Source organism: Pristiophorus japonicus, chromosome 10 (assembly GCF_044704955.1).
Source record: "Pristiophorus japonicus isolate sPriJap1 chromosome 10, sPriJap1.hap1, whole genome shotgun sequence".
NCBI lineage: Eukaryota > Metazoa > Chordata > Chondrichthyes > Pristiophoridae > Pristiophorus > Pristiophorus japonicus.
The window spans coordinates 167208444-167221538 of record NC_091986.1 but is presented as its reverse complement, the minus strand read 5'-3'; the positions used below and the strand labels follow the sequence as shown (position 1 = coordinate 167221538).

Here is a 13095-nt window from a genome sequence, read left to right as displayed (position 1 = left end):
CGAGAAGTGTGAGGTAATGTACTTTGGGAGGGCTAATAAGGAAAGGGTATACACATTAAACGGTAGGCTACTTAAAAGTGTAGATGAACAAAGGGATCTTGGAGTGCTTGTCCTGAAAGTAGCAGGCCAGGTGGATAAGGCGGCATACGGAATGCTTACCTTTATTGGCCAAGGCATAGAATGCAAGAGCAGGGAGGTTATGATTAAATTGCAAATACTCTGGTTAGGCCACAGCTGGAATACTGCGTGCAGTTCTGGTCGCCATATTATAGGAATGATATGATTGCACTCGAGAGGGTGCAGAGGAGATTTACTAGGATGCTGCCTGGAGAATCTTAGCCATGAGGACAGAGTGGATAGGCTGGGTTTGTTCTCATTGGAACAGAGGAGGCTGAGAGGAGACCTCATTGAGGTGTATAACATTTTGATGGGACTGTATATAGTGGATAGCAAGGGCCTATTTCCCTTGGTGGAGGGGTCAATTACGAGGGTGGTTGGTGGAAGTTTTAGAGGGGATTTGAGGGGCAGCTTCTTCACGCAGAGGGTTGTGGGGGTCTGGAACTCACTGCCTAGAAGGGTGGTGGATGCAGAAACCCTCACCACATTTAAAAGGTGCTTGGATGGGCACATAAAGTGCCGTAACCTGCAGGGTTACAGACCGAGAGCTGGTAAGTGGGATTAGACTGGATAACCTCTTGTTAGCTGGTGCAGATACGATGGTAAGTACTGCAGGGAATTGAATATGGCCAGGGTGATCACCTGGATGGGTCGGAGAGGAATTTTCCCAGATTTTTTTCCCCCAATTAACCTAGGTTTTTCTTACTGTTTTTTTTGCTTCTCCCAGGAGATCACATGGCCCCGGTTGGGGTGGAGTGTAGAATGTTGCGGTGCAGGCAGTGTCGCAGTTGTGTGGGGCAGACTGGTTGGACCGGATGCTCTTTAGCTTTCCGCCATTGTTCATAGGTTCATATGTAACCTTCAGGGCTGCTGACCAAGGGTCGTGTGGCTCTTTGTCGGCCGGCACGGACACGATGGGCCGAAATGGCCTCCTTCTGTGCTGCAGATTTCCATGTTTCATTTAGTCTAGAGACAATCTAAATAATTGGTAGAATTTTCAGTGGATGTTGTAACCTGATACCCACCAAAATGTCTCTGAATCGCTACAATAAGAAGGTATTAGATAAAAAGTATAATTGGATGATCAGCTGGGAGAGAATCACATATTTGAAATTAGATGTATTTTAATGAGGTACGAGATGCATCAGGGTGGGAAGACATCAACAGTGCCAGTAACATAGATAATTGAACAGCTGTTGGGGATTTTAAAATGTTAATCTGATAGAGAGAGAAGTGTAACCTTACAAATTTACATGAGAAACTTAGTGATTGGCTGGATTTTCAGCTTTGATGATTTTGCGTTGGTAATGGTGGCGGGGCGGTAAAGTTTGCACGGTAAAGTTGCGCCTCAATAAGTAAAATTGGGCAGATGGGCCCCAAGTCAGGGGGCACAGCACTAAGGGAGGCATTGTACACCTCTCTTGGGTGCTAGCATGGGAAAATCCCGAGCTAAAGAGCTGGCTGGGAACGTCCAAGAGATGCCTGGGGAGAAAAAAAAAACTTTAAAGAAACCCCACAAAAACATTCCCAAAACATTGCCTATGCCACCACAACATAAATCGCAAAAAAAATTAAAAGAAAAAACAATCACACTTACCTTAGCAGTCCATTACTTACCTCTCTGCAGTTGGTATCGTTGGACTGCCTGATTTCCTAGGTGTTCACTGCGGGGTGTGCGGGTCAGGCTGAAATCAAAACTCTCGCATCCAGGGGCGTTGCACACCGGCGCATCTCTTCTGGGCGGTACTGCTCCGCACCACTGCAAAACCGGACCCGACAATTCCTGCCGGGCCCTAGAGGCTGACCGCCCGCCCAGAAGACCTCACCGCCGCCATTCCCGCCGCTCCGGGACGAAAAACGGAGCGCAGAAGACCCGAAAATCCGCTCTGTGTTTAGTTCAACTATCCTTACAAAGTTTAATTTGTGTCTACAATAAAACGTAAGAGAACTAAATTACTGTACCTGTTACACATGTGCCTATGTTAACAAAATGCTTTGGTTTTTACAACTGCTTTCTGCATCATTTTAAATCTGGCGAAAGGGTTATGTTGAACACAAGTACAATACTAAGCATCTAGCACAAGTCTGCTACATTCCCTGTTATGCTTTCATATTTTCATGCGTCACACAACATAAACTACAAATACATACCTGGTGGGTGAAGTTTGCTTGCAGGTATGACAAGTCTTTTGGGCGATGAAGTCACAGGTTTTGGAATATCGTGATCTTTTTGTACTTCCTTCTTCTTTGCTGTTTTGGAAGTTTAACAATTAATTTATTAGATGGTGTCTCTTCTCTCATTGTTCTACACAGGATGCATTTGGTAATTCAGAAGCCAATTATATGCAAAAATTATTTACTAGCCAATGTCACTTCATTTTCTCAAAGGGTGGTTGACAATATTTTTAAAGGAATTGCAAAGGCATGTAAGACAATAATTCATACATAATAAACATTTTTCCCATTTGAAGATGACAAACATTGTTATGGACATGTCTCCAAAGCCTCTCAGCAATGTTTCCAACAGTTTTAAAGATCTAATTTGTACTGTAACTTTGAAATTGTTTAAAATGAGAAGTTATCTTGGAAATTGTGATAAACCTCTTGTCTACTTTCTCGTTGGTTCCTTCTAAACCAATCTTGTATTTTCATGCAAACGGCAAGCATTATTTCCAGTCTGCAGGAAGGGTGACCTAAGCAATAGACTTTTCTGTATTTTTGGCCAGTTCTGCTATATTATGGGCTATCAAATGGATATTGTCATCGTCATATTCTTTTCATTCCCAAAATGGAGCATCTCACCATGACTTGGTTCTCCAGCTAGCACTCTGGCTCAGAACTTTCAAAACAAATGCAAAGGGAGCAATCGTGTCTCAGTAACAGACAGCCACAGGATGCAAATGTCCAAGTTTAGAAGGCACTTTAGCACTTAGCCAACCCAGATTCACAGGATAATGTTAAAAAATTAATAGAAAATTTTAAATATGAAATACATGATAGAATTCAGAAAACACTGCATTTCATAAAATTAAAGATTATAAATTCTACAGCTTTTTGGTTTTTTAGAGGACAAAGCATGTTTAAGAAATGAAGTAGTTATCACTATCAAAGATGTGGTAGCAACTGAATAAACAAACAAAAATCCACAGTACTTTCACGAGAGTTAGTGATGGCAATAGATTAAAACAATGATTTCAGACATTGCTGTTTCCCTCTAGAATCCCATGTTCGACTTCAGAAAATTAAATTACGGGTGTAACAAGCTCAGACTGCTTTTGATTAGTACAATTTAAGTCTGTCGGGCTCTCTCAGTCCCAGATGTGAGAAGCCTGATTAAATTTGAAGAGTGGAAGTGTTACCTCCTGCAGAAAATGCTGAAGGTTTCTTAGTAAGTGGCTTGTAGCTCTAGTGGCAGAATATGGAGTTCCTTACTGGAGGAGCAGTAGGGCTAATTCCAACCATTTGAACTTGGTTGGCCACATTGGACATAATTTGTCAGTTGCAGGGGAAGAAGTATGGTAGATAAGTACAGGTTGAACCTCCCTTATCCGGGACCTGGCCTGTTCTGGATAAGGGATTTTTCCAAATGAGGAGTGGTCACGTTTAATTGGATGGCACAGGTACTGAGCAAGAAGATATCGGGGCTGGCTGGCTTGGGAGTGCAGCAGAGAGATCATGGGGGGGAGGGATGGATCGCGGGGTCAGGCCAGCGATTGTGCAAATTGGCAGCGAGGAAGGACTTCAATTTATTCACGTCGGAGTTCTGCACATGAACCACCCGGTGGCCGGGAATGGTTCTGGACGAGGGGTGGTTCTGGATAAGGGAGTTCTGGATAAGGGAGATTCAACCTGTATCACTTTTTACAAGCAAGCAACAGCAGAAAATTAAGGAAGAATGGGAAAACAGCTACCAGATATATAATAATTTATGGATTATATTTTTATTGAGACACCAACTGACACAAGATTGGGAACACTGGAGTCCCCAGATTTTTCCAAGAGGACACTTGAGATGAATTCAAAAAGTGATTCAGACTCACTCACCCAAAGTGCTATGCTTCATTTGGATGTCAGACTCACTCACCCAAAGTGCTATGCTTCATTTGGATGTTGTCCTGATTTGAAACTAACAGTACATTGTGCAGATGATTGTGATCCCAAGATGGACTATTTGCAGTATCTAAATTTGAATGAGTACTTTTAAAAAATACAGTAAAGTCCACAGTTTCCTGCACAGACACATTTCTGATATCAGCTGCACTATCCCAGAAAGAACTGAATGGGTGCTTCACTATTGTGGAAAGAAATGCAAAGCTGAGTGAGAGCCAACTCTTAGGTGTTCAGATACACCTCGTAGCAGCAAGCTTTTCATAGGTGCCTGGGAGCAGTCACCCGGTCACCTGCTGGGGCAGAGGATGCTATAGAGCACAGGGAAATCCAGACAGAGCAAAAATAAATCTAATTGAGGTGAAAGTGAGATAATCAGCTAATGCACAAATAGATATTAGAGCTTGGAAGCTATTGCAAATAGTCAATCTTGGGATCACAATCATTTTCACAATGTACCGTTAATTTCAAATCAGGACAACACCCTGATGAAGCAGAGCACTTTGGGTTAGTGAGTCTGATTCACTTTTTCAATTCATCTCAAGCGTGCTCTTGGGGACAGCATCAAACAAGAAATAAGGGATGTGTGCAATAAAGATACAGCAGTTATCATGGGCGTCTTTAATCTACATATAGATTGGGCTAACCAAACTGGTAGCAATACAGTGGAGGAGGATTTCCTGGAGTGTATTAGGGATGGTTTTCTAGACCAATATATCGAGGAACCAACTAGAGGGCTGGCCATCCTAGACTGGGTGATGTGTAATGAGAAAGGACTAATTAGCAATCTTGTTGTGCGAGGCCCCTTGGGTAAGAGTGATCATAATATGGTAGAATTTTTTATTAAGATGGAGAGGGACACAGTTAATTCAGAGACTAGGGTCCTGAACTTAAGGAAAGGTAACATCGATGGTATGAGACGTGAATTGGCTAGTATAGACTGCCGAATGATACTTAAAGGGTTGACGGCGGATAGGCAATGGCAAACATTTAAAGATCACATGGATGAACTTCAGCAATTGTACATCCCTGTCTGGAGTAAAAATAAAACGGGGAAGGTGGCTCAACCGTGGCTAACAAGGGAAATTAAGGATAGTGTTAAATCCAAGGAAGAGGCATATAAATTGGCCAGAAAAAGTAGCAAACCTGAGGACTGGGAAAAATTTAGAATTCAGCAGAGGAGAACAAAGGGTTTAATTAGGAGGGGGAAAATAGATATGAGAGGAAGCTTGTGGGAACATAAAAACTGACTGCAAAAGCTTCTATAGAAATGTGAAGAGAAAAAGATTAGTGAAGACAAACATAGGTCCCTTGCAATCAGATTCAGGTGAATTTATAATGGGGAACAAAGAAATGGCAGACCAGTTGAACAAATACTTTGGTTCTGTCTTCATGATGGGAGACACAAATAACCTTCCGGAAATACTAGGGGATCGAGGGTCAAGTGAGAAGGAGGAACTGAAGGAAATCCTTATTAGGCAGGAAATTGTGTTTGGGAAATTGATGGGATTGAAGGCCGATAACTCCCCGGGGCCTGATAGTCTGCATCCCAGAGTAATTAAGGAAGTGGCCCTAGAAATAGTGGATGCATTGGTGATCATTTTCCAACAGTCTATCAACTCTGTATCAGTTCCTATGGACTGGAGGGTAGCTAATGTAACACCGCTTCTTAAAAAAGGAGGGAGAAAACAGGTAGTTATAGACCGGTTAGCCTGACATCAGTAGTAGGGAAAATGTTGGAATCAATTATTAAAGATGAAATAGCAGCGCATTTGGAAAGTAGTGACAGGATTGGTCCAAGTCAGCATGGATTTATGAAAGGGCAATCATGCTTGACAAATCTTCTGGAATTTTTTGAGGATGTAACTAGTAGAGTGAACAAGGGGAAACCAGTGGATGTGGTGTATTTGGACTTTCAAAAGGCTTTTGACAAGGTCCCACACAAGAGAATAGTGTGCAAAATTAAAGCACATGGTATTGCGGGTAATGTACTGACGTGGATAGAGAACTGGTTGGCAGACAGGAAGCAGAGAGTCGGGATAAATGGGTCTTTTTCAGAATGGCAGGCAGTGACTAGTGGGGTGCCGCAGGGCTCAGTGCTGGGACCCCAGCTATTTACAAGATACATTAATGATTTAGATGAAGGAATTGAGTGTAATATCTCCAAGTTTGCAGATGACACTAAGCTGGGTGGCAGTGTGAGCTGTGAGGAGGACGCTAAGAGGCTGCAGGGTGACTTGGACAGGTTAGGGGTGAGTGGGCAAATGCATGGCAGATGCAGTATAATGTGGATAAATGTGAGTTTTTCCACTTTGGGGGCAAAAACACGAAGGCAGAATATTATCTGCTTGGCGACAGATTAGGAAAAGGGGAGTTGCAACGAGACCTGGGTGTCATGGTACATCAGTCATTGAAAGTTGGCATGCAGGTGCAGCAGGCGGCGAAGAACGCAAATGGTATTTTGGCCTTCATAGCTAGGGGATTTGAGTATAGGAGCAGGGAGGTCTTACTGCAGTTGTACAGGGCCTTGGTGAGGCCTCACCTGGAATATTGTGTTCAGTTTTGGTCTCCTAATCTGAGGAAGGACGTTCTTGCAATTGAGGGAATGCAGTGAAGGTTCACCAGACTGATTCCCGGGATGGCAGGACTGACATATGAGGAGAGACTGGATCGACTGGGCCTGTATTCACTGGAGTTTAGAAGGATGAGAGGGGATCTCATAGAAACATATAAAATTCTGACGGGATTGGACAGGTTAGATGCAGGAAGAATGTTCCCGATGTTGGGGAAGTCCAGAACCAGGGGACACAGTCTAAGGATAAGTGGTAAGCCATTTAGGACTGAAATGAGGAGAAACTTCTTCACTCAGAGAGTTGTTAACCTGTGGAATTCTCTACCGCAGAGAGCTGTTGATGCCAGTTCATTGGATATATTCACGAGGGAGTTAGCTATGGCCCTTACGGCTAAAGGGATCAAGGGGTATGGAGAGAAAGCAGGAAAGGGGTACTGAGGTGAGTGATCAGCCATGATCTTATTGAATGTTGGTGCAGGCTCGAAGGGCCGAATGGCCTACTCCTGCACCTATTTTCTATGTTTCTATGTTTCTAACTGTGGATTGCAGTGTTTGACCAAGATTTTGGTCATCTGCCCTAATATATCCTAATGTGGCTCGGTGTCAAATTTTGTTTTATAACGCTCCTATGGAGTGCCTGGGGATGTTTTACTACGTTAAAGGCACGATATAAATACAAGTTGTTGTTGTTGTTGTGTTAACACCTCCATTAAAATAGCAGACAAAATAATTCATTATGGTACAGTGTAATTTCCAGACTTTAATTATATGTGACCAGAAGCACTGATTTCCATTAATCGATGAGATATGCTCCAATGTTTCTTACAGGTTTGGGAATAAAGGATTGTTGGGCCAACATTTACTGAAAGCACAAAGTAATTTTCCTAAAATGGGATTCTTATTTATTTGCATTGTAACTGAACCAACACACAGTAATCCTTTTCCTAATAAACATCACAAAACATAACTGGGTAGAGTTTCCATTCAGCTGTACTGTATTTTTTGGTGTAATTCATCCGAAATTGGCGGAACCAATGCAAAAGATCGCGGAATTTTCAGAGCAAATTATGGCCAGCACAAATTTAGTTTCCACGATGTTTTGCCCTCGTTTAAAAAACATCGTGCTCGAAGCCGGCCCCGCCTACAAATCTGGCCACTCCCCCAGGATGACTTAATCATCACTGGGAGACTCTACTAATTGCATACGTTTGTCAGCCATAAAATTAGCTGGTTCTTTTGGACGCAAGGACACAACTAGGCACATTTTAAAAGCTTTTGAACTTTAAAAAAAAATGTACTAAGAAACTGACTACTGTACACCAATATAATTAGCAAATGGTTCTGTATAGTTTTTAAAAGTCGTTCTCAGTAATTTAAAAATGGGTTACTCACAGGTGGAAAATTGACACTGATCAAAAATGCTTATTTTTTTATGATAAGCCCATTTTCAGTTGTACTAATCCAACTGCGCTACGTTACCACTCTTAAATATATCAAGAAATATTTTTTGATGCAAATCTTTTTGAAAAATTACATTTTAAAACGCTGCCTGACTGTGCTGGTTCATGGCAGATTTTGCATTTGCCGATATGCAAATAAGTTTGAACGAAAACTCAAGAAAAAAAATCTTGTCAAAATTTTGGCTGCAACTTGCACCTGGGTCGCTGATCACAACCGAAGCCAATAGCTTAGTTATAAAACTCTTATAAAACTATTCATATTAAAGAGCTGGGCATAATTTGTTCTATCATATTATCAGCATATCATATTTTATTTCATAAAATGCAAAGAATTAAATGAGTTCTAAGTTAGATGTTAGTTGATATCACAATAGATTTTTCTATTTATCACCATCTAATGTGGAACCAGGGTGATGGAGCACATAGAAAAAAAATTATTTAGACTGGTTTACTGCCTGATGATTTCTATCTAGTGTTGCCTATCCTGATTTCCAGTAGAGAAGTAATAATTTATTAAAATGATATTCAAGTGAACCAAGGGATATGGTGATAGTGTGGGAAGGTGGAGTTGAGATAGAAGATCAGCTATGATCGTACTGAATGACAAAACAGGCTCAAAGAGCTGAATGGTCTACTCCTGCTCCTATTTCTTATGTTCTTATTTATATTAATCTCAAAAGTTTTACGACATGCGTCTCCCCTGATGGCTCAGTTTGTTAAGTGCACAGCCTAGTATGAAACTGAGCCATATTGTCGTCTGTTGAGCAAGCTGATCGAAGGTGGGACACTGGTGACGGAGGTTACAATTGGCTGTAATGCCCCTGGGCTAGGGAGGGGAAAGATTAAGCAGGGCTGCTGCTCCTGATCACAGTCCACTGAATTCTGTTTGCTGTGTGGACATTGGATGAGGAGAGAATCAGGCTCAGCTGCAATGCCCACCATGATCAAATAGCCTGCTGACACTTTTGAAATAAGTTGCCTTATCGAGATGACTCTGATTTGTAATGGAGTGGTAGGGTCTAAAAAGGCTAATCCTCTGAAGTAATTTACAGAATTATGATGTTATCAGCATCAAAATGACAAGTGAAGCATTTGCTCTAACTGTTGAGGTCTCCCTTGATAGCGTTGATACACTAAGATAATGCTTGTGCAGCTATCTCTCCAGTGTAAACAAATGTAAAAGCAGTAGAGTAAATAATGAAGCAGTTAATTGCATCCACTAGTCATGGACAATTGATTTAGCACTCCAAACAGCAATGATTTGAGCAATTTCTATAGCACTTGCTAGCTTTAATGCGATTCTAGAAAGTGCAGTGAGATGCAGAGATGCATTTCACAGCAGACTTGGTAACATGAGACAAACATGAGATATTTATAACAATAAACATGTTAGGCCAAATTATAAATGCAAATCAATATGGGTATAATAAAATTGTTTTATGTCAGCTGTTTACAATCACATAATTCTCAAACACCACACCATTTCTTATTCATGCTACAATTTATCAAATTTTATTTCATCATCATTTTATGCTAAACTTTTTCTATCTCAAAGCAAATCAACTAGCAAGAAATGGGCAGTCCTAGGCAATGCAGAGAAGGCCAGAAGCAGAGGACAGATGTATCACCCAGTCCCTTTGCCCTACGATTGGTGGCCGTACTTTCAGCCGTCTAGGCCCTGAACTCTGGAATTCCCTCCCTAAACCTCTCTGCCTTTCTCTCATCCTTTAAGACCCTCCTTAAAACCTGTCTGATTATGCTTCTGTGAAGTGCCTTGGAGTGCTTTCCTACATTAAGGATGCTATTCAAATGCAAGTTATTCTTGTTTGTTGTTGAAGGGTGAGGAAATAGATCTAAGGCTGGAAAATGTTGCAGAGTTAGGATGAGGCAAGGCTGAGAAAGGATTTGAAGACAAGGATGAGGATCTTGAATCTAATGTGTTTTGAGGACAGCAAGCTAATATGGGCTAGTAATGACAAAGGTGATGAGTGAGCAGGACTTAATACAGGACAGTATATGAATTGCTGCATATTGGTATGTTGGAGTTTGTGGAAGGTGAGATGCCAGAAAGGAGAATTTTGGAATAATCGAGACTGGAGGTGAGAAAAGCATGGGATTCAGGTAGAGATGGAGCTGAGCAATGTTGTGCAGGTGGAAATAGGTGGTCTTGGTGATGAACAGGATGTGGAGTTTGATGCCCGGCTCAGGGTCAAACAGGACGTCAAGACTTCACACAGTCTCATTCAACGTCAACAAGTGGCTGGTGATGGGAATAGAATCAGTAGCAGGGGAGTTGAGTTTATGGGGGGTGGGGGGGGGGGCGGTGAGGGGGCAAAAAATGTTGGCTTTGGTTTTCCCAGTGTTAAGTTGGAGGAAGCTGTAGCTCATTTATGATTTGATGTTGGTTAAGCAGTCTGATAGCACGGAGGGGTCATGTGGACAAGAGAGTTAACGGGGAGATAGAGCTGGATGACATTAGCGTACATATGGAAGCTGACTTCATATCTTGAGGGCCAGAGATAGAACCTTGGGGGGACCCTGGAGAGCAGTGAAGAGAAGCCAATGCTGAAGATGTGCTAACTGTGTTCCAATGGGCAAGAGTGGAACCATGCAAGGACCACGCGAGGCGTTAGATATTGAAAGTGAGACGATGAAGGAGGATCCAGAACCAAAAACAACTTGATGGTATTAGGGTGCAACACACTTTTAATAAAATGTAGAAAGTCCTTGTGATTTCTAATGGGTAATACCACTACTGCACACTGTTTGCTTTTTGAATAAATAGGGTACATTTCCAACTTACTGCCTGGTGTTGTGGACTGGCCGCTCGTTATAGAAATTGCCTGATTTTCATTTCCGTTTCCAGTTTTACAGGCAGTTGAAAATATGTCTAATGACAAACAATTTAAATGTCAAAACAAGAAATATTTTTCACTCTTAAGTCTTTAACTGTCTATTGCTTCTCTTCTCTTTTAATTCTGAATTGATAACTAGTTTCTATCTTACTTCAATGTTATGAGTATGTCTATTGTCCTTATCCTCTTAGGTGCACTTGGGTGGCAAAGATAAGTGGATTCTACTGTACTTGTTAGCTGCATGTTTTCTGCACTAGCTTACATGGTTGGAAAATACCCTAAAAGATTAAGCTTTTAGTAAACAGTGGGCCCAGGGCCTGAGGCGCACTCCCGGTGTAAATTGGTAGAAAAGTGGACGGGATCCAGAACTGCCAGGAGAATGTTCGGTCTGCCCCATTGAAAGCTCATGATGTATGGATTGATTTAAAGTAGAAGGTAAGAACACAAGAACATAAGAATTAGGAGCAGGAGTAGGCCATTTGGCCCCTCGAGCCTACTCCGCCATTCAAGAAGAAAATAAGAACCTAAGAATTAGAAGCAGAAATAGGCCATTCGGCACCTCTTGCCTGCTCTGCCATTAAGTGAAATCATGGCTGATCTTCTACCTCAACTCCACTTTTCTGCTCTAAACCCATATCCCTTGATTTCCTTAATATCCAAACACCTATAGATCTCTGTCTTGAGGTAGAAGATCAGCCACGAAAATAGAAAAGGAGAGTATTTTCTAAATGGTGAGAGACTGGGAAATGTTGGTGTTCAGAGGCACCTGGGTGTCCCTGTACACGAATCACTGAAAGTTAACATGCAGGTACAGCAAGCAATTAAGAAAGCAAATGGCATGTTGCCCTTTATTACAAGAGGATTTGAGTATGTATAAAGATGTCTTACTTCAATTAGATAGGGCCCTGGTGAGACCACACCTGGAGTATTGTGTACAGTTTTGGACTCCTTACCCAAGGAAGGATATACTTGCCATTGAGAGAGTGCAATGAAGGTTCACCAGACTGATTCCTGGGATAGGGGGATTGCCCTATGAGAAGAGATTGAGTAGATTAGGCCTATATTCTTTATGGCTGATCTTCTACCTCAACTCCACTTTCCTGCACTATCCCCATATCTCTTGATTCATTAATATCCAAAAATCTATCGATCTCTGTCTTGAATATACTCAAAGACTGAGCCGCCACAGCCCTCTGGGGTAGAGAATTCCAAAGATTTACCACCCTCTGAGTGAAGACATTTCTCCTCATCTTAGTCCTAAATGGTCGACCCCTTATTCTGAGACTGTGACCCCTGGTTCTAGACTCTCCAGCCAGGGGAAACATCCTCCCTGCATCTACCCTGTCAATCCCTGTAAAAATGTTGTATGTTTTAATGAAATCACCTCTCATTCTTCTAAATTCTAGGGAATATAGGTGTAATCTATTCAATCTCTCCTCATTGGACAATTCCCCCATCCCAGGAATCAGGCTGGTGAACCTTTGTTGCACCCCCTATATGGCAAGTATATCCTTCCTTAGGTAAGGAGACCAAAACTGTACACAATACTCCAGGTACAGTCTCACCAGGGCCCTATATAATTGCAGTAAGATGTCTTTACTCTGATACTCAAATCCTCTTGTAATAAAGGCCAACATACCATTTGCTTTCTTAATTGCTTGCTGTACCTGCACATTAACTTTCAGTGATGCGTGTACAAGGACACCAAGATCCCTCTGAACACCAACATTTCCAAATCTCTCACCATTTAAAAAATACTCTGCTTTTCTATTTTTCCTACCAAAGTGATAACTTCACATTTCTCCACATTATATTCCATTTGCCATGTTCTTTCCCATTCACTTAGCCTGTCTATATCCCCTTGAAGCCTCTTTGCATCCTTCTCACAACTTACATTCCCACCTAGCTTTGTAACATCAGCAAACATGGATATATTACATTTGGTCCCCTCATTCAAATCATTGATATAGATTGTGAATAGCTG

At 41.7% G+C, this 13095-nt stretch overlaps 1 protein-coding gene across 4 annotated transcripts in view; it reads right to left on the bottom strand.

Annotated features, from left to right (window-relative positions):
- LOC139275187 (microtubule-associated tumor suppressor candidate 2-like) overlaps positions 1–13095 on the bottom strand; it is an 876619-nt gene that overhangs the window by 215078 nt on the left and 648446 nt on the right. For all 4 annotated transcript variants that reach the window (XM_070892299.1, XM_070892303.1, XM_070892301.1 and 1 more), the window contains 2 exons: positions 11060–11146; positions 2269–2367 (listed from right to left, as the gene is read on the bottom strand). In XM_070892299.1, the coding sequence (XP_070748400.1) occupies positions 2269–2367; positions 11060–11146 (186 nt within the window). The remainder of the gene's footprint in view (positions 1–2268; positions 2368–11059; positions 11147–13095) is intronic.